This window comes from Dicentrarchus labrax, unplaced genomic scaffold (genome assembly GCF_905237075.1).
Source record: "Dicentrarchus labrax unplaced genomic scaffold, dlabrax2021, whole genome shotgun sequence".
NCBI lineage: Eukaryota > Metazoa > Chordata > Actinopteri > Moronidae > Dicentrarchus > Dicentrarchus labrax.
In genome coordinates this window covers 15568105-15595922 of record NW_026136724.1, presented here as the reverse complement: position 1 = coordinate 15595922, position 27818 = coordinate 15568105, and the positions used below count along the sequence as shown (strand labels likewise).

Here is a 27818-nt window from a genome sequence, read left to right as displayed (position 1 = left end):
ATATTCTTTATGGTTTGCATTCCATGCTGTTGTAAACAGTTTATTTTATTTACCCATAATCTGTGCTAGGCAAGGGTTTTTTTTACATAAAAATATACATTTATTCCTTAAGGGAGTATAACGTTGCAATATTTGCATCATTAACCTTTTGACTTTTTTCCAAATTTGTTTGGGTGTCTCTTTTACCAAAAATGAAACTAAATTAAAACTGAAAGCAGCCATAATTGAACAAAAACAATGAGCTGAAAGAGCTAAAACACTCCGTAGAGTGTGGCCCTTTGAAATTACACAATGTAGTTTTACACTAAATTGAAAAGTTACTTGAAACAGTTTACAGCATTTCTTTCTTCTTAGTTTTTCACTCTCAGAAATAACTTTTATTGTCATCTATCAGTAAAGGAATTCACAGCCTAACCAAATAAATACAACCTCTCCTTCGTCACAACTGCCATCCATTAAAACTTCAGATCTGATTTAAGTCAAACTTGTTTTCTATTAGCAGAGATCACGTCTTCCAAATGTTTGCTGTCTCATATTGAAGTCTTCAAAAATAACTTTTTTTTGTCACTTGCTGTGTATTTATATTGAATCTGTTTTCCTACAGTTGTAAGCAGGTGAATGTGTCGAGGTACGAATCATTGCTGCAGTTGTCTGACTGTCCAGGCAATCATTAATGTCACACATACTGTTCACATAAGCAGTATTTTCTTTTAGCTCAGAATGTCTTTTCTCTATTAATAATGTCCCCAGGTGCACCCTCCATTCATTTACACTCCCACACATATATGCCATCATGTCAGCGTACCAACGTATCGTATTTTACGCTCATTTGCACCTAGTTTATAGTCGCTAACAGTTTTTGGCAGTGCTTCTGAGAGACTTCTCTATTCTCCTGGCCTCGCCCCTCTTGTCTCAAAGTGTTTCTCAATAGCTCAGTTGTCTCCTCTGAAATGCCTTTGGATACAATTAATATTGAAAAGAGCTAAGATGAAACAGCTAAGATGACTTCAAAGTCCCTTCTGTGACTGGGCCTCTCTCCGGGTCTTTCTCTGTTTAAAGTTTTTGTTGCGTCCCACTTGCCGAGTGGAGTTTTTAACCTCTTTTTTTATTGTTCAGGACTAAACAGGAAGACTGTTAATGTTTTCCGACCTTGGGAAAACTCAGTGGCTGCCACAAATTGATATTAATGCAGTTGAGGCACGGACTACAGGGATTACATTGGTATTTGCAGCGCTCCTTATTATTGTTGGCTGTGGATTCTTCAAGGAGAGGTTTGGGTCGAATTCATTTCAGCACCACTCAGTATGGGAAATCAGGTTAAATGGCAGATTCAGACTGAAACAAGTCAGCGCATTAGAAAATAAGTTAATTTTTTTTTTCCATTTCAGGGCCAGTTCAAGTTCATCTGTAGAATTGATTGGTTTGCAAATTAATTTGACCTCGAGTCTGATCTGAATCAGTGTATGACAGCACAAAGGCTGCATGTGCTGTGCAGGAATGTATGCATACATTCACATGTACACATAAACATGGACTAGTCCAATCTCCCATTACCATTTACCACTAATGGGGGTCATTAGAGTGGGCGTGTCTGGTCACCTTAGCCAGCTAGTAGAGGACAAGTGCTCCTAGACTGATGGACAAATAGCAAAGGGGCGGAGTGGTTGTTATGGAGACAAGGTTTGATATGAAGGGCACTGGATGGAAACTAATCACGCCCATGTTAAATGACTGTACATGCACATTCCTACTGTATGTGTGTGTGAGAGAGGGAGGGGGGGAGTAGTAGACAGAAAGTGGAGCTGAAAAAGGAACATATATTACATGCAGAAGCTGCAACACAGCGCTAAAAAGAGCCATTGACTTCGAGCCACTACCCACATTAGCCTTCTTGCTACTCTCTGTTCTGATACAAACAAAGCCACACACCTTGTCTTGCACTTTGGCTTGCTGAACAGCTAACAGGGAAAGCTAATTAGACACAGGCTTTTTCTTCTTTTCAATAAAAAAAACCCCCAAAACAATTAACCTACCCTTATTGATTTTTTTGGCCACCTGGGGGTAGTGCAACAAGCTGTAAACACAACAGTGTCACCTGAAACAGTTAATATGTTGAACTTGTTTGCTGCAGACACAGCACCTCTAGTGTATTAGCATTAACCTAAATTTGTGTTTCTGGCCACCCTATAAATAAATATAAAGTATATATATAATATAAAGTCCTAATGATCACTCTCCTTCTCTGTTTGGTTTCTACCAATGTCTGAGGGTTAAAAAATACTCCACTATGTACACCAGCAAGTCATTAACTTTGGTGCTGGGCAGATAGTGTACAGTGGGTTGAGGAGAGCTTTATGCTGAAAACAGCTACTTGTGGAAACTATACTTATTAAAGCAATGAGACTGGAACAACAGTAAAGTTGCAGGCTGTAAAACCACAACATTGAGCTTAAAGAGCTAAAGGACTTTTGAGGAACTTCAGTCTGGAGATAAATCCCTGTGTAAAAACATTGATTATTTCTGCTTTAAAGAAAGAAATTCTATTTCTGTATTAGCTCTATTTTGGTCTACACCAACTCTTTCAGCTGCTAAATGCACCACTTTGTTCACCATCTGTTTTTTTTTTGTTTTTTTTGCTGGTCAGGTAGCACACAATGGCTTTATTGGAGCTTTTTCACTGAAAACAGCTGCCTGTACACCCAGTCTGGAAACAGTGCTTATTAGAGCAGTGAGACTGAACCAAAACAGTGAAGGTCCATCACGCATTTCATCATTTTGTAATATCATCCATTGTCTATATAGGAATATTTTATTATACCAGCTTTAAATGATTAAAAAGTCACTTTGACATGATGTGGTTACAGTTGAAATATTAAGCTGTTTTTATTGCAACAACGTACAAATGCATCTAATCATAAAAATGATTGAAAGCAGTGTCTCAAGTTCTTGCATTTTCAAAACCATTTAACGGAGGATCTTAGGAATCTTTATGGCACTCGTCTGTATCAAAGAGCCAAATTCACTTTGCTTAGTACTCTGACTGCAGTCACACTGTCCCTATTAAAGGACTAGTGTGTAGGATTCAGTGGCATCTAGCGGTGAAATACAAATGCAGTGTTTGGTTTGGCTGTTCTGGGCTACTGTAGAAACATGTAGGTTCAACATGGCAGCCTCCGTGAAAGAGGACCGCTCCACCTGTAGATAAAAAGGGCTCATTTTATAGGAACAAAAAACTTTCAGGCAATTCTACAGTAATGAAAACATACCTATGAATATTACATTCCCCACTTCTGCCAATAGAGCCTCCTAAATGTTGCACACTGGACCCTTGACGTGTAGACACTTAGAAATGTGACCAGAATATGGAAGTTAAAAGAAGAAACGGACGGAGGCTGAGAGTCAAAAGATTAAGCACGATTTGTTATAGCTCACTTGAGAGATAACATCTCGTAAGCGTCACAGAAACAGATGCTTTGTGGATTCTTGAAGCACTGAGACACACAAACACTGTTGTGAACGGTGAAAGAATTTCATGTAAAAGCCCTTTTATCATGACACTTTTTTTATTTGGCTTCAAGCAGCACAATAAATTGAAAGAAAGATAGAAGACAGAGCTACAGCGGGGTTGGGTTTGTACATGGAATTACAAAAACAAATGGGTGGCAGTACTAGATAGATAGCAGAAACGAAGAGATAAAGCATGATATTGTGCAGCGCATACTAAAGAAACAGCAGCTGATAACAGCAGCCGTGAGGCTAGAGAAATGAATTCGACCCAACTGCTCCTCAGAGGGAGGAAACAACAATACTTGAAATGAAATTTTGTCATTATCCACATTTCGTTCAAAGGTGGCACCTCTAATCCTCCTCATAAAGGACTTTATTATTCTGAAAGAAACATTCTTATGAATATCAAACTGCCACCATGTTGGTGAAATTTAAGTCACTGCTTCTTCACTTATGCAAAAAAAAAGATAAATGTAACACCAACAAGTTTGTAAAGAAACCAAAATGAATTGGAATTACAGACTAAAAGTGCAAACGAGGACAGAGAAAAGACGAATAAGTAAGAGAGAGGCAACAAAACTATGAGAAAAAAGGACTACTTCTTTGATAGCAGAACAGAGAGACGAGGGAGAAAAGGCGACGGATGAACAGAGGCATGAAAGGAACAGAACAGAGGAAGAGCAAGAGATACAGTAGGCCGAGCATGATTTGTACTACTCATCTAAGCCTTTTGGTGCCAATAATGGCCTTCACTACCATCACTGAATATCAATTTTTTGCCCCATATCTACTCTTGCCTCAACCGCCAGCTGCTGTGCATGAATTTTAATTCCTACGTTCAGAGTGTCTGTGACCCACTGTGGCGCCGTTTTTAAGCGATGTGGTCAAAGTATCACAAGCATACCACAGGCCATTTTATCAACACTGTGGATGCTGAACGCCTTCCGCAACCAGCAAAATAGATTTTTAGTGTTTATACCAATGTTGCATACCAAGTGAATTCAACATACATTTGCAAGATAGAATAGCTGTCTTTACTTTTACAATACAGAACAATGTGGGCATTAAGAGGAAAAGCTGAGTCTAGAAAATGTACAGACATTACATGGCTTCTCTCTCATTTATCCTAACTCAAGTTACATTGATCGATGTGATATTTATCCCCTGATCCATCATATGCACTTTGAAGTGGCAGATATGGGACAAGCATAATGTCAAGACAGAATGGGAAAGAGGACAGGATTAGAGAAAGAACAAACATTAAGGAACTCAATCTCTTCCTATCAGGATTCCAACAGGGAGCAATTAGTTATGCCTTTGAATCCCCCCACACTCAACTCTGCGCTGACTCTGTGAGTCATTATTCTCCTGCGAAGTTGGAGCACGGTAACTCTAACTTACTTCGGCTTTGGACTGTGTTCTATTAATCAGCCTGGGAGCTGATCTATGAACTGCACTCGTTTCACAGAGGGCCCGGGTGTACAGGTTGGTGAGGAGAATGTGGAAGGAATAAGTTTAGCCACAGGATGAGTCCAATCAACGGCTGCAGCAGCACAGTGACAGACTAGTGGAGCCCTGGAGACAAAGTTAAACTAATAAGCTTGCAGCAACATCACTCACTTTTTAAGAGGCTTTTTATTCTCCAAAGTCTGTTGACATTTTAAACTTCCATTCCTCAAGGTAAAGTTTTAGACAATCTGCCTGGGCACAGAGGGTATGAAAACATGATGTGAAAATAAACAAGTACATGGATTAATAAAATGAGAGCATGGATTAATATACCGTGTGTTTGGTTTAACAGTCTTTGCGCATGGATTAATAAACTGAGGAGAAGAAATCATTTGGAATAGCAGAGTAAAGATGCATTAACAAAAACAGTAATTTTCAGTATGCACCTTTGACCTTCAGAATAAAAGGTGTGGGTGGGTTAGATCGTTTTAGATACTATAATTAGTTATTTTATATGCTTCTACCCAATAGTGAATGCACTCATTAATAATAGGTGTCAGAAAAGCACTGAGATGACTGTACCAGATATTCCAAGCGTACAGTATGTTGCACATACAGTACGAGGGTCAATCAGCTATGTCTTAATGTCCTGTTTGATCTGATTTGAATATTAATTCAGTGTTTCTTACCAAAACTCTTTGTTTGTTCTTGCAAGATGCATTTACTCCCTCATCTGTCAGCACTTGCAAAGCAAATCTTTTACAGTATTTTTAAACCTAGATGTTTATATGAATATTGCTAGCCAAGTTGCTACATTTCGTTTCCATGTTTCTGCCACCAGTTGTCAATCAGTGAAATAGTCTAAAACTGGTGCACTAATGTGCTAAACCTATTCCAAGTTAAGCACCATGTGCACATATTACTAAATCCGTATTTCTTCCTACTGTATGACTCCATACAACTTTACAAATTGTCCTTGAGTTACATTTTGTGTGAGGTTTTCCAGCATTGTCCTTATATTTAAAAGTCCAGTGTGTTACATGAAAGCTGCCATGTTTCTATAGTAGCAAACCAACACTGGTTCTAGTTGGGGCCATTTGCGTTTTTTGGGGCCATCGTAGTTTCTCCTTTGAGCTTGGACGGGGAGAGGCCTAAATCCTACACACTGGTCCTTTTAGGTGGAGATCCACACATTCATTTCTGGGAGATGCTCAGTAAACAACCGCAGTCTTCAGGACTAGCTCAGATGGATTGCTCAAGGGCTTCTGGTTACTATAATGTTAACTCCAGCACTGCTCCAACATTTCCTGAATAACCCTCCACCTTTCTTCTATGTTTGATATTTAAGTTGCTTGTCAAGTCTCGGTCTGTTTGTAGACTGGGACAGTTCAAAGCCCTCCAGTTAAAAATGTAAATGTCTAGTAATTAAGTGTGTGCTGATCTAGTAGCTTTGGCTAGAATATCTGGATTCTCAAAAGTAAAGCAACCTGAACGGAGATTTCTCTGGCAAACGTTCTTCAAGATACCGCCGTGAAAGACAAACGACAGCTATCTGCTATCTAGAATTAAAATGTCACAGCCTCGAAGCAAAATGTCCTTTTGGAGGGCACAGTGGTCCCCAGAGCCAACTTCAGGACAAAAGTAAACTAAAGTAGAGGGAGGAAAAATCAGATATCTGCTATCTACCTGCTTTTTCTTCTCCTCGTCTCTTGGATGTTTATCATTATTATTAGTTTGACATGTAGAGGGACTGACAGTTGTAATCCTTCACTTCTACCTTCTACACCTGTGTGTGTATATGTGTGTGTGTGTGTGTGTGTGTGTGTGTGTGTGTGTGTGTGTGTGTGTATGGTCTGAGACTGAGACTGCCTCCAGGCTGGTCACACGGTCCCTCTCCTGCTATTTCTTTACCATCATTTTGATGATTACCTTACTTTACTTTTCACTTCTGTCAGAATCTATATTTCTGATGGTATTTCTGGCTGACTTGACTTTCTCATTGCTGTAGCTGTCTTCACGCACACCACATCTCTTCCAATCCCTCCCTGATTTCCTCCTTTCCTCTAATTATCTGTCTGCATGAAGACTCTTTCTTACTCTCTGGAGGGGGGATGACGGAAAGGTCTGTTAAGGTTTCCCATTGGATTAATTAAAGGTGAAACTCTGAATGATACTCTCACAGGCTGCTGCGTGTGAGCCAGAATCTTAAATAAGAATATCAAACTTGCCCTCTACTGCTCCATAAATGCTAACGTTAGCTGTTGTTTTGTTACTCTCCAGGGCAGCAATGTGGTGGAAGACCAGGACCTGCTGGAGATTGGGATCCTCAACTCGGCCCACAGACAACGCCTCCTGCAGGCCATCCGGCTGCTGCCCAGGGTCAGTACTGCAGCTGATACATCCAACAAGAACATCTCAGCAAGCTCTGATTAACATGAACTAAATCTGAGCTTTCTAATCTGTGGTTATCATAAATATGAATAATATATGAACTTCTTAAGTCTATATATATATTTTTTTTTTTTTTTTCGGTTGACAAAATAAAAATGAGAACTGATCTTCACCTCTAGCTGCAGCCAATCTGTTTCGTTAAATCTCTTGCTCCATCTGTGTTTCCATGTGATTTAACTCTCTCTGTGGGTGGTAAGGTTTGTCTTTGTATGTTCTACAAAATACTTAAAGACAGAAAGAGTGGGATTTTTTTCGGCTGCGGCGTGAAAACGCAACATTCAAAGTTAGCCCCTCCTCCTCGGCTTAACGCTTCCTCTTGGATGTGTGTTTAAGATCTGGCAGCTGATCTGTACTTTCCCGCCCTCACACCCTGCACGCTTTTATTGGCTGGGAGCTACACACACACTGCCCAAAGGGTGATGCCTAGAAACGTCAACAAATGGCAAATAAGAAGTACAGGCGGAGGGCAGGGTCTCTGCAGATACAGACACCGCCACACACTCCTTGCGGCATCAAGGGGATGAATGATTCAGGCACACAAAGATGTTACTGGAGATCACAGCATCCAACTCTGATTGAACTCTGATTTGTTACTTAACAGTTGCTTAAAATTGACCAATGGCTGTTGAAATAATACAGAAAATATTTACAGACTTGGGAGAGAAGTTTATGTTTGCATGTGCGTGAGACAGAAATTAAGATGAAAGGTGTGTGACTGTATGGGTAGAGAGAGAGAGAGAGAGAGAGAGAGAGAGTAAAAAAAGAGTCTGCAAGGGAGAGGAGAGAAAGAAAAGGAGGACTCTAAGCTCAGAAATAAGCAGGTTTCATACAGACACTCAGCAAACTTTGATCTCCAGTCGCCTCTTCTCACCCCCTCCAAAACACTGTGAAAAAATTAAACCTTTAACTTTTGTCTGCCATCACACACATAGGCAAACACATGCTCAGCTTGGGTGGAGGATGTGGGATGTGAGATGTTGGTTTGAAGCACCATAAACTCTCTGAAGTTGTTTTGACTGTCAAAATAAAAGTGAATGAATTATGAATTATCTGCGACGCTCTCAAAGCATCTCACTCAAGGCAATAACTCCCTGCTGTTGGCGTCCTATTCTGCCCTTTCTCAAAAGTTAGGCTTGTGTTTAGTTGTTTGCACTGCAAATATTTGAGAAGTACGTGATTTTATTCCAGCATGTAGTTATAAAGCTATGCTCTATCCTAAAAGATTTACTCTTCTAGAGCTCAGCATCTCTTGTATTCCTCCTGTACTCTGCTGAACTATGGAAGGTCTTTTATAATAGAATAAATCTTTAATGATCCTCATGTAGAAATGAGGCTGTTGCAGCAGAATGAAGACAGAAGATGGGGGGAAAAGTGCATTGCAGCAATCAAATATGGTGTAAATAGAATTTGAACAGTCTTGTTATGTAAGAAACGTAGGCTGTAATGAAGTTAGCATTTGTACAGAGTGTACCTTAAGACACCAGCTGTTCTATGCTACCAGGCTCCAGGTCAAAGGCAGTGTACCATATGGGCAGAAAAACACATCCAACATTTCCTCACAATATCACTATATTTATGAGAATATAGAGGAAAACAAAAACCTACATCATGAAACTACCCAAGCAGAGAATGTGCAGAGGTGAAATATGCTCAGCAGTCCAGAATATGTTTAATATACTTCTAGTAAATAACTGCAGAAAAGTAATAAAAAGCTAAAAATACAGAAGTGGAAAGATCACCTCTTACGCTCTTTCTCCTTCCCGTCTGTACCAAAGGTGCGACCCATCGGTTATGATGGCAACAACCCCACATCGGTGGCAGAGTGGCTGGAGTCGTTGGAGCTCGGCGACTACACCAAGTCCTTCCTCATCAACGGTTACACCTCCATGGAGCTGGTCAAGAAGATCTGGGAGATTGAGCTCATCAATGTAAGTCACATAGTTATTTTCACTGTGTTTTCCATTTTAAAGGACTTTTATTATGATCTTATTGCCAACAAATCCCATGAGAAGACCAAAATATTGCCTATGTACCCAAATCTTGATATGCAGTATATTTATGTCATAAAACCTCCATATGTATTAATTCATCGTGAGAAATAGTCCTCAACAATTACAAAATACTAACTACAATCCCTGGCTGTTTGAGGAAATGATTCAGCCTTTAAAAAAAAAATGACACTATACATTTGTGACCTGTTTTTAAAAGGTTATGTATTAATTTTTTTTAAGAGCAGGATACTCAGTTTCTTCTTTCTGAGAAAATAACATTGATGATGGTTTGACAACATAATCTTACAAGATTACTAGACCTTTCAAACACATCTAACGGTCTTCATCAGCAGTTAGAGTTTGCTCAGTTACTTAATGCTATGACCAAAGGAGGTGGTGTCTGAAAGACATGGGCATATACCAGGCAGGGAGGGTCTAATGAAATAGGCCGTTTAGCTGCATTATGGGAAATGTAGGTAACCAGCCAATACCAGGAACTAAAAGTCCAGATATTTCAGCCTCTGCTGCTTCGATTTTCTGAATGTGTCTTCATTAGGAAGGAATTGTCTTGGTGTTGAATACCACAGACAGAGTAGGGAAGTAGGAAAGTATTGAGTGATAGACTTAAACATTTATAGTTTTGGTTCTTTCATGTGATGTGATATGTCAGATATTTGACTTGCTTTTAGTGTGAAAAAACTTTTTGTTTTGTTTTTCATTCATGTGAGGCTATCTTGATACTAATACAATAATCCCTGTTGTGTCAACACACAGTCTTATCTCTTACTTTAGAGACATTTATGTGGCAGGTCAAACTGCTCCCTCATAGACAGATATTAACTACACCTTTAAGCTGTGGAAAACACCCTTTTAGCTTAAATGAGGGCTTCTGATGGATATATTTGTTGGGGCTTTGTGAAGCTGAATGCTTGTTGTGCTGTCCTCATCTCTCACCTCGGTGACAGACTGAATTTGTTTCTCTTGCTCAATATATCACACTAGAGACCCATACATCAGTTCTCACAGAGGCTTTGTCCTTTGGATTATCCAAAACGCAGCTGATGTCGATGTGAAAGTTCCCTCTGTGGGAAGGATGCTGAGGCCATACAGTGCAGAATGCCCATCAGGCATTTCTTCTCATTACTGTGCAATGCGTGCTAAGAATACAAACAGGAAGGAGGTGCATTTTTTCTGTTACATCATAACCTTACTGCATTATAGCACTTTCTCTATTTTACTTCTTGTCATAACAGCTCTTCGTCTTGCTGTAGAAGTTTGTGGTTTAAAATGTGCGGTAATAAAGAGCAAGTAGATAGTTTGCAGCTGCTCCCTCTTGATTGAATTCTCTCCTTCTGCAAATATCAGTAAAGCTGGATAATAACAAGGTTTGACATTTGAGCTCCTATGTTGTCACAAGTAGTGCAGGTTTATGATTCAATTTTTGCCAACATAAAATCTTCACTAGAGTTGGGATTTGCTGCAGCTTGATCTCATCGGCGTGATGTGCTCCTTTGATGCTCAGAGTGTAACGAAATCATGCTCGATTGGAGAGGGCGCCCGCCTGGCTGATTTCAATGAGAGAGAGAGAGAAAGAGAGAGAGTGAAGGGGTTTTTTCCTTCCCAGCGGAGGATAAAGTGATAAAGTGATGAGTGATCAGCTGGAGGAGGTGGAGAGGGAGTTATATAAGCATGTGGGATGCAAGATGTTTCACAGTGCTGGGGATGCCGCCCACATGCTGCACTTGAGTGAGTTGTGTGTGTGTGTGTGTGTGTGTGTGTGTGTTTCTGGATGCATATGTGAGATAGAGAAAGTGTTAATACATGCTTATGTGTTTATGTATGCGTTTTAAATGTATCACTTTGTATCACAAGTGAAACTATACATCAATCTCCTGTTATGGGGTACAGAAGAGCCTTAAATGATGTTCATATGAAGCACATATGCACGACATACTCCTTCAGTATGCCTATTTAGACCTAGACATGTGCATGTAAATACAAATAATGTATAGCAGAAGGATTCTGTCTATATGAAGAATTGAGTGACGCTGCACTGCAGCTCAGAGTGGAGCCACTAGAGGCTGCACAAGTACACAACAAGGCCACAATAACTTGTACTGTGATTGTACTTCAGTGTTTGGACAATTAAGGGAAAACGTAACACAAAACTTGCTGCAACATATTTTAGACAGTACAATGCTCCTGTGCACAAAGACAGGTACACAAAGATACTTTATCTCATGTGTCACTTAACTCCATGTATCATATTTTCAATTAACTTTAAAGTCATAGGCAGTTTCCTGGAATGGTTTTGTAATGCAGGTGGTGTTTAATTGATACACTTCCAAATAATTAATTACAGTTAATTGCTAACATAACTTAGAGACATGGATAAATAATGAGACACTACCAGAGCAGCTCTTAAAATACTACAGGAAACCTTTGATGCATTATATTCAGTTAAAGCTGAACTATTTTGCTGTCAACCATATATTTAAATAGTTTTATTGAATTTGTTGTAGGTTGCCTACATTTGCAAAATTAAGAAAAATACAATAAAAAAGAAGAGGCCCAAGCACACTCAGTAATCTATTCATGCATAGAAAGTCTTTCACAGCAATAAGAAAATGAACAATTAAGGAACATTTACTTGATTGCCTGAATAAATATAAAAAAATATACTTATAGACTTCCCCTATCATCACTATAGTACTATGTTTCATAGTTATGTCTAGAAATCATCCTTGGAAACTATACTAATACTACTATACTAAGTGAAAGTGTTAAGTGGAAGTCATGGGTAAAATAAAGTTACCCTTGACTGGTCTGACCTCAACTCCATCCAGCACCTTTGGGATGAATTTAAACGCAGACCTTATCGTATGGGTGAAATGTCCAGCTGTCTACATACTTTTGGTCATGTAGTGTGTTTGAAGCAGATCTAATCGATCGTGTGTGAGTGTATGTGAGAGTGGATGTCTGCTGTACAAGCTGTCCTTATGACTGCGTACCACTGCAGCAGTACGCTGTCACTGAAGTAGTCTCTAGGGCAATGGAGAGGTCACTATTGTACCTGAGAAAGAAAGAGAGAGGTCTGTGTGTGTGTGTGTGTGTGTGTGTGTGTGTGTGTGTGTGTGTGTGTGTGTGTGTGTGTGTGTGTGTGTGTGTGTGTGTCTGTGTGTGTCTGTGTGGTGAGAGATACTGTAGTGGAAGATTAAAATAGAGTGATGTGGGGAAGGACATATAGTTGTAAGAGAAACAAGGGGATGGAGAGAGAAAGAGGACAATGAGTCTAAATAGAATTTGGCCACTGCTTTCATGTAATCACCAGATAATCGCTATGGGCAACAGATGCTGTGGTGTCCAGGGAGACAAGAGAGGAGCGTTAAGCATTGTTGGAGCATTTTAAAATAGAAGGATAGAAGTGTAAGTGTGTGTGTGTGTGTGTGTGTGTGTGTGTGTGTGTGTGTGTGTGTGTGTGTGTGTGTGTGTGTGTCCTTTTTGATTGGGCACATATGTGCAGTCCTGCTGCCGTGGGATTACAAGAGTATTTCAAAACACCTTATAATCCTGCCTGTCCACACTCACAACATACTGCAGACACAGAGCAGGTGCAGCGCGCTCTCCCTCTGCCTGCAGTATATATGTGTGTGTGTATGTGTGTGTGTGTGTGTGTGTGTGAGAGAGAGAGAGAGAGAGAGAGAGAGAGAGAGAGAGAGAGAGAGAGAGAGAGGATGTTTGCAGCTGTGGTTTTATGTCATCAGAGTAGTTTGACTCATCTTAGTTACACCTGGTCCAGGTTAACTGTTACAATTTAGTCCACAGGAAGAATATTAGCCGGCTATTCCAGTATATTAAAACTTGGGTCTTATTTTGTACTTTTGACCATCATTTTGTAGAGTTAGGATAACATGTAATCTTCATTTTCCCAAACAGTGTGAAAGCTGAGGCCAGAACTCTCTTGATTTGTTTAAAACATTTACAGAAAAAAAGACTTTAATCTCTGTTTTATAGTAACAATATTAGAATAATGATATAACTATCAAAGATAGTCACACCATGAGAGGTAGTTAATAAGGTCTTATTTTCCATTGTTGTTTGTATGTTCTTTGTTTGTTTTTAACCCTTTGCAGTTGAGAACCTCCAAATAAGTTTGGCTTAAAACCTGCATTATCATCGTCTTTTTATTCTTCGCACAGTTTTATTTTTACTGATAGAAATGATGATCAAAACTACAAAAACTTAACCCTAAAAAGTCTCTACTAAATTAACTATGCCAACATCAGTTTCACATAATAGAGAATAAGGTGTACATATATGCAGTTAGTATAGTAAATGTATGTACAGTTATTCATGGTTAAGTATAAAAAAAAGCCTCATACTGTATAGTAGAGTGGGAATTAAAGGCCCTGAGAACATGAAATGAATGAGATTTTATACCTTTTGAATTATTAAATTAATATTAATAGTTAATAAGAATTCAGTATTAAAAATGGTTGTGTAAGTGTGCACATACTGCTTATAATTGGAGTTTTCATACATTGTGCTAAGATTTGACTAATCATATGCCACTGAACATACCGAGCCAATTTGCTTCCACCTATAGTGCTAAAATGTTCACAAAGTCGATTAACAGCAAATTACTAAATGATTACAGATTTTATCTTTAAGTAATTTATCAAGTAAAAGAAGAACAATTCGGTGGTTGTAACGATCTAAACGATTTCTTGCATTCCTGCGTATTAGACCATTGTAAATGGAGTTCTGTGTGTGAGAGGGCAGCAGGTTTTGAACGTCTTCAGGGAGCTGCCATTTAAGCTGCTTTGTCTCCTTAATTTCCCCCTGAACCCAAACTAATTTAGAGGACTGTGTCAGGTACTTGAGAATGACATTATGACTCTATCAGCCTGCTTTTAATATCACGAGTCTCCTGATAAAAATCTGTCAACTGTCTCAAGAATAATATACTGTCATAATCTTCGCTCTATGAAGCTTCGGGGCGCAACCCAGGCAATGAGAAAGGCTTGTTTGGTAACGTCTTAGCCAGATCTGGACTGACATGTTGACTTTGAAAGCTTCATTGTGCATGAACATTAGACACCATTAGTACTGTTAGGCTGACGGTCAGTCTGATTCGCTTTTGACTGGAAAAAAATGGCTTAATTGTCCTGTCAAAACCAGGAGGTGTTTGAAAATCTTTTATCAAGATTTGCATAAAGATTAATTCTGAAATAACATTTAGTTTAGAAGCCTGTCTGTAAAAGCTTTTTTAAAAATTATACCGTATCTTTAGCCAGACAATAACCTTTGATTGAGGGGATTTAGGATAAATGCATCCAAAAAGACGAATGTTGGTAAAAATACAATTAATTATAAGATGAACGTGATAATGCTTCTAAACAGCCTTCTAAATGTTTTCATATTTTATTATAGTTTGAGGTGTCTGTCTGTGTCTTGTAAGAGGGTCTTTTGTTCTGAAATAGTAGATGACTGGACAGCCTCATATACATATTAATTTCCCTGCAGTGCAGTGAGCGTACAGACACATCGTGTATAAATCCACATGGTGGTGCTGCTGCCTCTCAGTTCAGTCGGACCACCTCGTCTTGATGCGAGTAAAGTACAAAACAACTGCGTCAAGGCTGCAAATTGCTCTCATTTCAAGTGAGTCCTTGGAGAGCCCAGAGCGAACCAATTAGAAATGGATTTCGTTTTGGAAAACCACGTTCACGACGGTGGAGTGCAGATAGTTTCTGGTCCTCGAGGAACAATTCCCTTAATGTTTTCTAGATAAGTGGACCCTGATATCACAGAGAAGAGTGCCCTCAAATGTGTGTGTTTTGTGTGTGAGTGTACATTTTGTGTGTCCTTTTGTTACCTATTTATTTTTACCTGTTAAAATGGGAAGGATGTGATTGAAGGTCAGTGATAAATTAAGTCTTTCCGGTCTTGCAGTATACCCGTTTCTCTCAATCAGTGGTTACCAACATTTTATAGCTGTGACCCCTTATTATGAAACATCTCACATCTCACTGCTGCCCTGCATGTATAGAAGTTGTGAGTAGTTCAGTCACAGAGATTTTCCTCTCTCAGAATTAAAGTTTTTAAATAAAATAACCAGATAGGAAATTAAATTGAGATAATATTTGACAAATGAAGGTTCATTATGTCTGTACATTGTAATTCTGCTCACTGATTAAAGAAATTACCTGAAGTGGTCCAATATAGTAGTTCCCAACCATTGTGTATTATAACTATTTACAGCAAGTACAATTTATAGCAGCATAAATGTACTTAAAGTTTCATAACTTTATTTTAATGTAGTAGCTGATCAAAGTACATGAAATGACATTACTTAATGAAATCTGAAATAGTAACTATAGCTGCCAGATAAATGTAGTGGAGTAAAACCTACAGTACATCCCTCTGAAATGTGGTGAACTTGAGGTATAAAGTAGCATAAAATGTAAATATACAAGTAAAATATAAGGATAAATGATTAAATGTACTTAGTTGCTTTCCACCACTGTATTTTGTATTTTGTCGCTCATCTCGCAACCCCTCAGATTTATCTTGTGACCTCTTAAAGGGTCACAGGCAGTTTCGTGTAGAGTATATAATCATCATATCTCCCAACTCTATTAGAGAGAATGTTTGGATGTAAAACAGTGCGTGAAGCTCCTTCTTCATGCCTTTCTCTTGCATGTGAAGACCTGTTAGTGTGAGTTCACTTTATATGAGTGCGTGTTTTACCTACAGGGTCAGACTTGTCCCTGAATTCCCCAGTATTATTACAACATACACACAAACACACTAAACTGGGAATGTGTTCTAAAAACCTCAAAATGACTAACTCGGTGTGTGTGTGTGGTGTGTGTGTGTGTGTGTGTGTGTGTGTGTGTGTGTGTGTGTGTGTGTGTGTGTGTGTGTGTAACTGTACGAGGGGTCCAAAATAAATTGAGGACAGTCATGAGAGTTCAGCCTTTCTTCTACCGCTTGTACTCTGTTGCCATGACGGCTACTAGTTACCATAGAGACTAGAGATATGTGCACTTGGTATAAATGAAATGTGTTTGTGTGCATGTGTGTGTACTGGATTGTCTTTTCCTGACATTACTCCAAATACTCTGAATTTATGTGTGTGTGTGTGTGTGTGTGTGTGTGTGTGTGTGTGTGTCATGTTCCTGTGCTTATCACCTTCTTTGTCACCTCTCCAAATGGACAGATTGTCTCACATCCCAGCACCAGATGGTTCTTGCCTTCGTTAGATACTGCAGGATTAAACCCTATATATCATACCAAACCTACACACACACATGCACTCACAATTCCGTTCTGAGTTTTCACACCAAAAAGACGTCTATGTGTGTTAAGGTATGTAATTGTGGCTGTCGCGCAGTTTCATGGTACTGTAGGTTTTCATACATGACCGATGTGTTTAAATGTGCGAGGATGGAGTACGTTCACATACAGTATGTGTGAAAAGGGAGTGAGTAGTAGCTTTCATGTGGGTGGATTTGCCTCAGGACTGCAGTGTACTTCAGCGTCCCTGCCTGCCGATATCGCTGTACCGCAGCCTTATTTGGCGTTTGCACTTCCCGTTGTAGCGCTCACCGTGCTGGAGATAGTGTAGGAGGTGTCAGGAGAGAATGTGTGTGACCCCCAAAGCACACCCTGAACCTGTGACTCAGTAGTGCTGCAGTAGCTGCCAGTCTGCTGCTTCACAATCAGTCAACATCCTCACTTGTTAACTCTGTAGGTAACAACAGGGATGGAGATTGATTACATTTTGGATTTTAGTTTATATGAAGCTCAAGTTAAATATACTATACTCACTGATTTCCCCTGAAAGATTTCTTAATTTTCATCCAAAATGATGATGGATTCATTCAGTTTGGCTTTTGGTTTTACTCTCAGCGTACTTAATGGAAATCTATCATTTTAGCTATCAGAGCTTTCAGCCAAACGGGTGTTAAAGATAAAATTATTTCTGATATATCTCCAAAGATGTTCTTTTTCCTTTTTTCCTTCAATAATAGATCATATTTACAACAAATCTGAATACCACTTGTTATTTTTTGACAGCAAAGTGACGATTTTGGACTGTTGGCTTTTCAATCATATGACATAATTTCATCTGCTGTTTCCAAGGTCAACGATAAACTTTTAATCTCAACTATTGAGCCAATATTGATTAAAAGTCCTTAAAATGCTCGGAAAAAGTAGACATCTAAACGTTTACAATTTTAATACAACTGAGCAAACTCATGATCTCATGATGAAGATTATGTGACATGATCAGAAGCTAACACACAGCTTGTAAATGAACCTTAAGATTAGATTTTATCAAGGTCAAAATTTATTTTAACTACACTTGTGAAGTTGTCCTTTAAGCCCTCCGTTAAACTTTTAAAATATCATTGTTAATTTAAGAAATGTTAAGGGGGAGAGGGGAAACTGATTCATTAATATCTGTCTTTATATTTGTGGCTACTGAGGCCTAATATGGTTGGGGTTAAGATCTCCCTTCCTATTACCAATTGTACCTGCAGAAAAACAGTTATATCTCACTCTTTTAAACTCTTTTAAAATGGCTTAAAATGGTTCTGCACATTTCTCCTCAAATGTGTAAGGAAGTTGTTTTGAACAATTTAACCCAGATTCTTCCTCAAACTATGGCGATCAACAGTAATGGATCAAATATGTTGCGGGTAATTCTCTTACATTATGCTTAAGGGTTCATTTACTCCATTTAAATCTATAGCTGTTTATTAGTGTTTTCTCAGAAGGGAAACAAGGATGAGTCATGCACTATCTTCGGTTATTATCCTACTGGATCACATAAGTAGACTCTTGTAAATGACAGAAATAGTCAGAATGACGTCGAGCTTTGTGGGTTGGATTTCATGTATGTGACACTTGCAGTCAAACACATGTGAATATATACTCTCACGCATAAACACATGCTCATGTTTAATATAATGCACCAAACACACAAGCACTTGGTGTGGTCTCAGTTGTGTCCTGTAGTCAGTTGATAGTTGAGTCTACTGTAAAAGTGAGTCAGGTTTCAAACTTACCCAGATAAGAATATTTGGTTGTTATGTCTAAAATGTCATAAACACTTATTCATATATTACACAGGCCTGCTTAGTGATGACGTTTCTATGAAGTACATGAAGCCTAAAGGAACATTGCAAAAGAGTGATTAGGATCAGATAAATTGGAGTTTCTCGGCTCTGAGCTATTTCCTGCCAAATGTCTAAACTTGTTTGCATAGTTTATAGTTTAGGTGAACTGTGCAGAATTGACTAATAACATAGAGTGGCAATGTGAAAGACCTTATTTTGGGTGTCTGAGAAGGTTCTGAAAGTTTGTCTCATTAATTGTTAATGTTAAAGTCACAATGTGACCCACAGTTGGAGCACTTCTAAAGCTTGGATGGGCATCAAACTCTCCAGGTTGAGCGGCACGATGATGACCTGGTGCTCTGACTATGAACCGTCCCTGGTTCACATCCAGTTTTTGCGTGTAATCTCCACTCCACTGTTGGCTATCAAAGAAAGTAATATATTTTTTTAAACCAATATGAACAACTGCGTCAGACAATATCTGGTTCTTTGATAAAATATCAAAGGTGCAAGTTTGTGTACATAGAAACGCAAGGAGAGAAGTCAAACGATGATTTCCAGTGAGCAAAATCTAGTCTTGGAATACCAGCAGATCGGAGATCTTGCTGCCTACCAATCGTCTGGGGATTTCTAAATGCAAAGTATTTGCTTGAACAGTGGCGAGAACGGCCGCAGACAAACGTATGCCCTTTACTTCAAGGACAGGCCTTATCTGAAACAATGTTCTCCTCCTGCAGTAGTTAAACAAACTAGAAATATACTGTAGTGAATCACTTTGTAACACACACAGAGCTTTTTGAAAATGAATGTCCCGAGCAACATTATGTGGTACAACAGTGATTACAAGCATGCAACGTCTGCATGTCATTGCCATGGCACCACCCTAAAGACTTTGGATTGTCATCAGCTTGTATTAAATGTTCAGCAGTTTAAGTCAGTTCTTTTCGAAGAATTCAACAGCTATGGTTAGGTGTTCTGTGCCAAATTGCAGCAACGTGTTTGATTCACACCTCTGATTGGCTTCTTTTCCATAGGAACAGTGGCTAAGCCTAGTGAGTATTGTATTTAGAGACTTTCAGTACTCCAAACGGACTCATACTTAATACATAAGGATTAGTAATGATATCATTAAAGGAATGGTTCCACATTTTGGGAAAAAATTGGGTTTATTTACTAGCTCTGTCCTATCGTTTCAAATAGAAAAACTCTCTAAGCATTATTTTTTTTACTAGTTTATGTCAGTATTTTACATTGAAGTCATATTGTGATGATGATACTGCTTGTTTAACTGACTCAATTCAAGCTACACACTGTCACAAACTGGCTCAGGGAATGTGAGAAGTAGTCCACGCAAGAAATGTACTTAAAACAAGAGCTTTAAGTCCACATTTACACTCCTTGTGAGCCAGCACGAGCTTGTCTCTGTACGGGCCCAGTGTCTCCATAGTGACGAGATGGAGAGGAGGAGGAGGAGGAGGGGGGAATGTAAACTGGGTAGAAAGAGAGCGAGTGCGGGGAGAGAGAGTGTGTGTGTAGAGAGAGAGAGAGAGAGAGAGAAAGCGCTCAGGCAGAGACATGTAGGAGATCTAGTCTGGCTGCCGCAAGCTGAAGAAAGAGGAGGAGTTGGTGAGCGCTGGAAATCTGCAGAGAGAGTGAGAGAAAGGGAGACAAAAGCTGGTGGTGAGGAGGCGAGGAGTAAAGCTAGGAAAGCGTGGCTGAAGACAGAAGAGAAGGAAGAGGCACTTGTCTTGGACGGAAAGAAAGCAGCAGAGTGTGAGAAGAGAAAACACAGGAGCAGGCAGAGGAGCGCAAACTGAGAACGACTCTTCAGCCTTTCATTTGGAATAAGTCCAGTCTTGAGGAGAGGTAGGTAACCCTGCAGGGAGACGGGACAGGACATGAGTGATGAAGAAAAAAGAGATTTATCTGTTAAAAAGAAAGATTAAATGGAAGAGAAAGAATATGACACAATGATGAGCCGTAGATCCTTTTGTTCTTTGCTTGCTGTTATGTGTGCATCTATCATCTCTCGGTTTGGTGAGGCAGAGGTGATTACAACATATGAAATGCTTCCATCGCGCTCAATCAACACTGCTGACTAGGCTAATTTACTGGCTGTGTGCACACGTGTGTGTGTGTGTGTGTGTGTGTGTTTGTGTGTGTTTGTGCGTGCAGGCGTAAGAGCTAAATTTTTTTTTGCATTTAGTATGTGGGTGTCCTCAAGCCACCTGAGAGAAAGAGCTCCGTGATGAAGTATCAATTGCGCTTTGATAAAACTTAAGTTTGATGCAAACTCTCATTATTCCACAAGTATCATAACACAACAGCAAGTAATGCATCTTCTTTTTTATCTCTTTTGAAAAGACTTGTGTACTGGGTGTATTCTTGGTTTTCTTGAACATGTACTGTACATGAAATTGGACCAACTTCTTATATTTGTACATGTCACAAGACTCTAAAAGTCAAGTTAAATCCCAAGTCAGATGTCAGCTGAGAACATGGTAATTATTTTCTGTAGTTCCACATTGAGTCAAGTGAAGCAGAGAAAAGGAGCAAAAAGCTATTACTACTACAGTAAGATGCACTCAAATCCAACTGCTGCCCTAATTTGTGTCCTATCCTCATTTGCATGCACTAACATACTCTTAGAAGACGGCGAGAATCTGGGACAAGAAAGAATATAGTTGCTTAAGAGAGAGGTGTTGTGGCTTCAAGTGAGTTTGTAAGAGTCTCTGAAGGCGTAAAAGGCTGAAACGGTAAACATCTATTAAAACAAGGGAGGCTAATCAGCTGTTTTCAGGTTTTTAATCCCAGCTTTTACAATATCTCTCATAGTGTGCAAAGTGACGCTTTTAAATCACTCAAAGAAACTTCAGTTGAAGGCTTCCTGGCTTTGTCTTAAATCAAAATCCACTGGCAACCCAGAGTCAAACAGGCCAGATGATAACTTAATATTTCCTTGCCTATACAGACTTGTTTTCTAACAACGATGAAGGGGAAACAAGGCAACATTGACTGAAAAGGATAATAAGTGAGAACCTTGCATGAGGTAAATATAGGGAAAGATTGAGACAGGTCCTAGCAGGACAGGGGAAAGAGAAGAATTTGTATTCTCCAAGCTGTTGAAGAACAGCCTGGACAGATAGAAAGATTGAGTTGGAAATCCTGCCAGATGCTTTTTACCTCAGACGCCGGTCGATCAATCATAATCCTGCCTCCTGTTCATTGAATCGTCACCACGGCGAGTCACAGCAATAGATTTCCCCTTCAGTGACCGGAATTAGTCAGTAGGCAGCTCAGAGAAACCACAGCATGATGGATGATGCTGTGAGAGACATTGTGGACAAAGGCTTTTAACACAGTGACTGGGGTATTGTTGCTACGGGTTTAAATTGTAAATATCTTTATGTTATGTTATGCTACCTGTATTATCAGAAGAAACACAACTGGTTTTATTCTTTTTACTCAACTCTACCTTATCTTCCTTCATAGCATTACCACTTCTATTTCACACCCTTCAGTCATTTACATTTGTAGGGTAGAGTTTATTTTCAAAGTGTTTGACATCTTATTTTGGGACTGAACTGTGTCGCAAAGCAGGAACACAGACTATAAATCAGCTGGGTTTTTTTTTTTCTGTCTGAAACGTTTGTCCTCATCAGCAGGTTGAGTAATGTGGCCGAGGCTTAAAGTCTTGAAATTCCTGTGTACACGTGTGGTTTGTGTATGCATGTATCTTGCTTTAGGTTGGTCTATGTATAGCACCAACGGCTTGGACCTCACTATCAGCCGCTTGTAATATTTGGCTACATGTACGCTGCTGCTCTGATACAGCTTGATTCAGACTTAGCCTAGTTGTAATTTAAGTGTTCAGTAAGTGGATTTTTATGTTTCACTAAATTTAAATAGGTTGCGCCACTTAGTTTTCATGTAGAGATTAGTTGTCCCATATATTTACAGCCAACACTAGCTGAACTAGTTTACTTACATAACAGATGTCGGCTAGCTGACACATGACCAGTTTAGACTGAAGACTAAGCGAGAAACTATGAAATGTGGTCGGCCTAAGACTTGATCAAAATTCTGTTTAATACCAATGTAAACTGGAATTTTAAGATGCATTTCACCAGAGCATAATGAGATATTTTCCACTGACAAAACTGTGTAAAACTCTCAAACATACATTTCTTCTTTTATGTATATATAAATTAAACCTAATTTTGCAAAGAAAGGGCATGTAATATATTGTTTGCCCCCTTAAAACTGTAATTTCTGCTTCAGTTTGTGATGCTACAGTGACTCTGTTTACTTAGTTGATAGCTTTTGATTGGACATGGCTACAGATGATTCATAGAAACCAATTTACACATTAATTAAGTTTTAACTTTGCAACCCGACTTAGTAAATTCCAAGTATACATTTAGTAAGCACTTTACACACAAACTTGAATTTTACTATTGTGGGTACAAAACAATCTAGGATTCATCAGAGTAAACATCTTCTTTTTTTTTTTTTTTTTACATCAGACACAGACAAACCTCCTTTGCTATAAATTCTAATGCAGTCCTGATAACTAATATCCAATGTAAATGTAAATATCAGGAAGGAATTGGCACCTTGCTGCTGGAAAGGGCTCCATCAGGAACAGCATTGGCACAAATAATCCACAGTTTCTCGTCTCATATTAAAGTTTTGCCACCACTCACTGGGAATCATGATGGCTACACAGCATGTTACCGTCCAAAGCTGTCCCTCAGCAGAGAGCTCAGAGATGCACATATGGCTGCTACAAGCATCCTATTGACCTCATCTTGTATCTGCAGCCTCTTTCCCCCTCAAATAGTGCGTCTGTATGTCCCATACTTCACTGACCGTGAGCAGCTGTTACATGCAAGCTCTACTGTAGTGTGTAAGTGCAAGGTACCGAACAACAATGTAAACATTACTCCACTAGGCTCTCTCTTTCTGTTGCTATGTCAACCATAACTGTTATGTCATGTGGACATACACATCATACAAGGTGCACATGCGTTGTGCATGATCATGATCGACTGAAGACCTTGCATCTACTGAAAACCTAAGCTATGCATCAAGAACCCAAGTAATCCATCAGTGAATTTGAATATCTCTATACATTTTTTGGCATTCTAAGTTCTTTCACAGTTTGAAAAAGGCCAGAGGTGAATAAACTCTTTGAAGCATCCACACCCAGATATTATTGTACACACACACGCACATATTTCTGCATGTCCACACACAGCCTGCTGCCTTAGGAAAGCTTGTGCTTCTCTGCAGTGTGAAAATCGGTTCCATCTTGGGGCTTTGAAGTATTTATTAACCCATAAAAATATCATACACCATTTCCACTCTCATCATATTGAGAATTCAATTCTCCAACTCCTGTGTGTGTGGTTAAGTGCGTGTGTGTGCAGAAGACAAGCTTTGAGAGATCTTGTTTCCACCTTGATCCTGCAGCATTTGGCAATGTTTGTGCACAAACACACACACACACACACACACACACACACACACACACACAAACCCAGCCTGTGCTTCCAGTCATAGTTACAGTTCTCTTGCTATTAATGGAGATATATCTGTCTCCATGTAGGCGGGCTTATTAACAGCCCACTCTCATTGGCTGACTGTTCACTCGGCACTGAAACGAGCCTTCCTATTGGTCCCTGTTGGACATCATTTTCAGTACATCACCCTTAGTTGCAATTCCCCTCCGCTCTCTGGTCGCTAGGCAACCAGTGGTCTCCGGTTTTCCCCCAGTGTTCCCCCCTGCAATATGGTGTGTGTGTGTGTGTGTGTGTATATGTATATGTATATATATACATATGTGTGTTTGTGTGTGTGTCTGTAGGAGCGGCTGTGGTTCTAAACAGAGCAGAGATGAAGCAGAAACCTGGCCTTCTCTGTCATAAACCCAGCCTAGCTCACAATTACTGGCTGCTTTCAGAGGGCTATATGTTGTGTGTGTGTGTGTGTGTGTGAGTAATCTATTGAGAGTTCAGGCAAATCAATACTCATCATTCCAGACAAAAAGCTCCACCTCCCAAACAACGCGCACAATAAGTGAAGGCTGGAGCACTGAGGAAGGGACGCAGGGAAGGTGGCCGGCTGTGATTAAGTATTCAGGGTTAGAAAAACGTCAATAATTAGGGTGAAAAATGAGCCAAGCTTTGTTGCTGTAAATTTCTGCATGTTCACACTCACAGTGCTATTACACATTATCCACAATGGACAATCCTCAATGCTTCTCTATAATAAACCCTATTGACTGCAAGATGAAAGCTAGTTTGGACTTTTATCTTCTTTATGTCCCATCTTAGCTGACAGATTTAGTACCACAGCTCCAGCATGATTATTGGCTAATGTTTATTCTGAATATAATAGTAATTATACTGCTTAAAACAGGACTCTTTCCTGGATTTTAGAAATACTAAGGTCACATATTAAATAATGAGCTTTTGAGGTGCTAGGGTTGGCAGATTTTGTTACCTTCAGACAGAGCCAGGCTAGCCTTTTCCCCCCGTTTCCAGTCTTTATGCTAAGCTAAGCTAACTGACTGCTGACACATATTTACCATACAGATATATGAGTTCAATCTTATCATCTAACTCTTGGCAAATTTGCCATAAATTTCATCTTCCAATATTATGGCCTATGTATTTTGTATAGCCTTCTACATATTGACAAGTCTGTAATCCTCTTTTTTTTTTTTTTTTTCCCTTTTTGAGATCTATATAGTGTAAATAAATATCATAATTGGTCTTTTAAGCCCCAAATTCTCAAATATTCCCCAGGACGGGATCTTGATGTCCTCAACCCTGTACTCAACCTCTAAGATATCACCTAGACGTGCTATTTGCTGATCAATATTACCATTCAATCAACCTGTAATGCATTCTGACTTGGGCAACTTAAGTAACCTTACGTCAGTTATTCTTGGATCTGGAAAAATCGATGCAGGATTCTTCAAAGGGTTGAACCCCAATCACACCATTAGCAGACAATGCCTGAGAGGTTTCAGGGGGCTGTTGCTATCACAGAGGTCACAACCTGATGGTCTACACGGGAGAGGTGATTGATCATATTGACATGAGCCTGGAGAAGGTAGATACACACAAGCTAACAAACAAAGATGGACCAATCACATGCAGTTGCTAAGGCTTAAGAGAAGAAGCTCCTTTGAGTGCAACTGCAGAGCCTCTTCTTTTATTAGTCCGAATCACTGACACTTGTGCACTATTTATTCCCTCTCGCAGGCTTTTTTTTTCTTGTAGTCTTGCCTTCTATCATCTGGATATAGCAAGAGGGGAGTGAAAGTAAGGACAAAATGGGTAGGAAAGAAGAGACGAAAACAGATGATGAGAGGTAATTTGAGGTCAAGGGACTCTGAATATGGCCAGAGAGTGAAAAGGGATACGAGGGCGATGAAAGGGATATTTAGACAAGTCAATGTAGTTTAAAAAGGAGCAGAGAGACTGATGAAAGCATTTTCAGTCCCTTCCTTCTCCATCATTAAAACTATGTGCTAGCTTGAGCACAGACAGTGACTGGACTGTTGTTTCCCTCACTGGGTTTTATGCTCCAGTGAGTCGACCAGCTTCCAACCTCCCCTCCAGTGGGAAACAGAGAAAAGGCTTTTTGTCTCCAGTGTCCTGACTGAGAGAGGTCGTTGTTAATGTCCCCAATCACTGACGCTTTCCACTTACCCGTTATTGTTGCACTGGTCTCTTTGCAAAAATGTAATTTTGCTGCAGCTGTCGTCCTTATTCTGTGGTCACTCTTGTGTTTAAAGAGGTCAGTGTGTTCAGGAGAGGGTGATTCAAGGAAAAGATCTGATCTGATTTGCAGTGAAAGTGAAATAATCTCAATACCACAGGAAGATGGTTTGCTCTTACATTTTTTTACAACTCATTGCTAAATGAAATAACTTGAGGGTGGGACAGTTTACAATCAAAACCAAACAAATATTTAAATTCCAAGAAGTCAGATTATTTGTTAAATTCTCGTCGTAGTGACAGCAGGCTGCAGAGAGAGGGGGATGGCTGTGAGAAAGCACAGCTCCGTTAGCCGTATGTGTGGTGGCTAATCCGTTAATCAAGCCTGTTCAATCTGGGCTAACGGGACTGTTAACAGGATTAGTGCATTGATCGGCACACACACACACACACACACACACACACACACACACACACACAGAAGACACAAACACAGCGGCCCAGACAGACACTAGAGGCAAACAGCGCCCCAAATCACTTCATACTACTGGTAAAGAAAAAATAAAATCAAGACCAGAGGGTAAGTAACCCTCATTGGATGCTCTTGCCACTCAATGACACCGCAAAGAGAGAGAGGAAGAACGAGAGCATGATCACTCAGAAAGCTTTTTGAGTTGATTTGAATAGGATTGAGCTTAAATGAATGCGTGGTTAGTGTGATGTATGGAAAGAGAGGAAAGGGGTGCAGAGAGGGTGTACATTGTGGTAGCTCGACACTTCTCCTGTCAGGATATACAGCTGCTGTGAATATAATTTAAATGCAAATGGGGCGATACTGCAGTCAAGCATCACAGAGAGAGTGAGAGTGTGAGTTTGTGTTTTAACAATAATGGTCGGGTTGCATTCAAATTCTCACCCATTCAGGGATAACAATATAATCTTCTTCCCCAGGCCGAAACAGCTGTTTGTGTGTGTGTGTGTGTGTGTGTGTGTGTGTGTGTGTGTGTGTGTGTGTGTGTGTGTGTGAGTACACATCCACGTGCATGTGGATTTTATTTATTTTATTTTTGGATGAGTGTGTGTGGGTGACTACTGCTGCTGCGGCTCTGTGTTGCCATGGTGACAGTTGAACTTCAAGCTGAGGTTGAGGCTTCTACTGTAGTTGAAGTAGATGCTGTTGCATAAGACAAAGTGTAACTCACAGATATACACACACACACACACACACACATAGATACGCACTATGCTAGGCAATTACTGTGCTCCTTCTGGAGTATGTGTGTCCTGTATGTGATGAAACAGCAGTGTGGTGTCACGGTATTGTCCCTCAGGAGACAGACAGGGATAGACACAGCAGCATAATAATGAATATATCATAACCTGTACTTCATAAAAACAAAACAATATCTAGGTCATTTTGTGTGTTTTATAGTTCAATCAAAAGTCACCAAATCTTTAAAATTTCAACTCTCAGAATTGCAAATTATTTTTCTTTCTATGAACTCATTGATGAATTGCCTTATCATTTCATTACATTTACACTGGCTGAAAGAAAA

At 39.6% G+C, this 27818-nt stretch overlaps 1 protein-coding gene across 7 annotated transcripts in view; it reads left to right on the top strand.

Moving 5' to 3' along the window:
* Positions 1-27818, top strand: part of anks1b (ankyrin repeat and sterile alpha motif domain containing 1B) — a 218406-nt gene that overhangs the window by 169551 nt on the left and 21037 nt on the right. For 6 of the 7 annotated variants that reach the window (XM_051391667.1, XM_051391664.1, XM_051391663.1 and 3 more), the window contains 2 exons: positions 7237-7335; positions 9183-9335. In XM_051391667.1, the coding sequence (XP_051247627.1) occupies positions 7237-7335; positions 9183-9335 (252 nt within the window). Of the gene's footprint in view, positions 1-7236; positions 7336-9182; positions 9336-20075; positions 20396-27818 lie in introns of those variants that run through there. The other variant, XM_051391666.1, reaches the window with a different exon arrangement.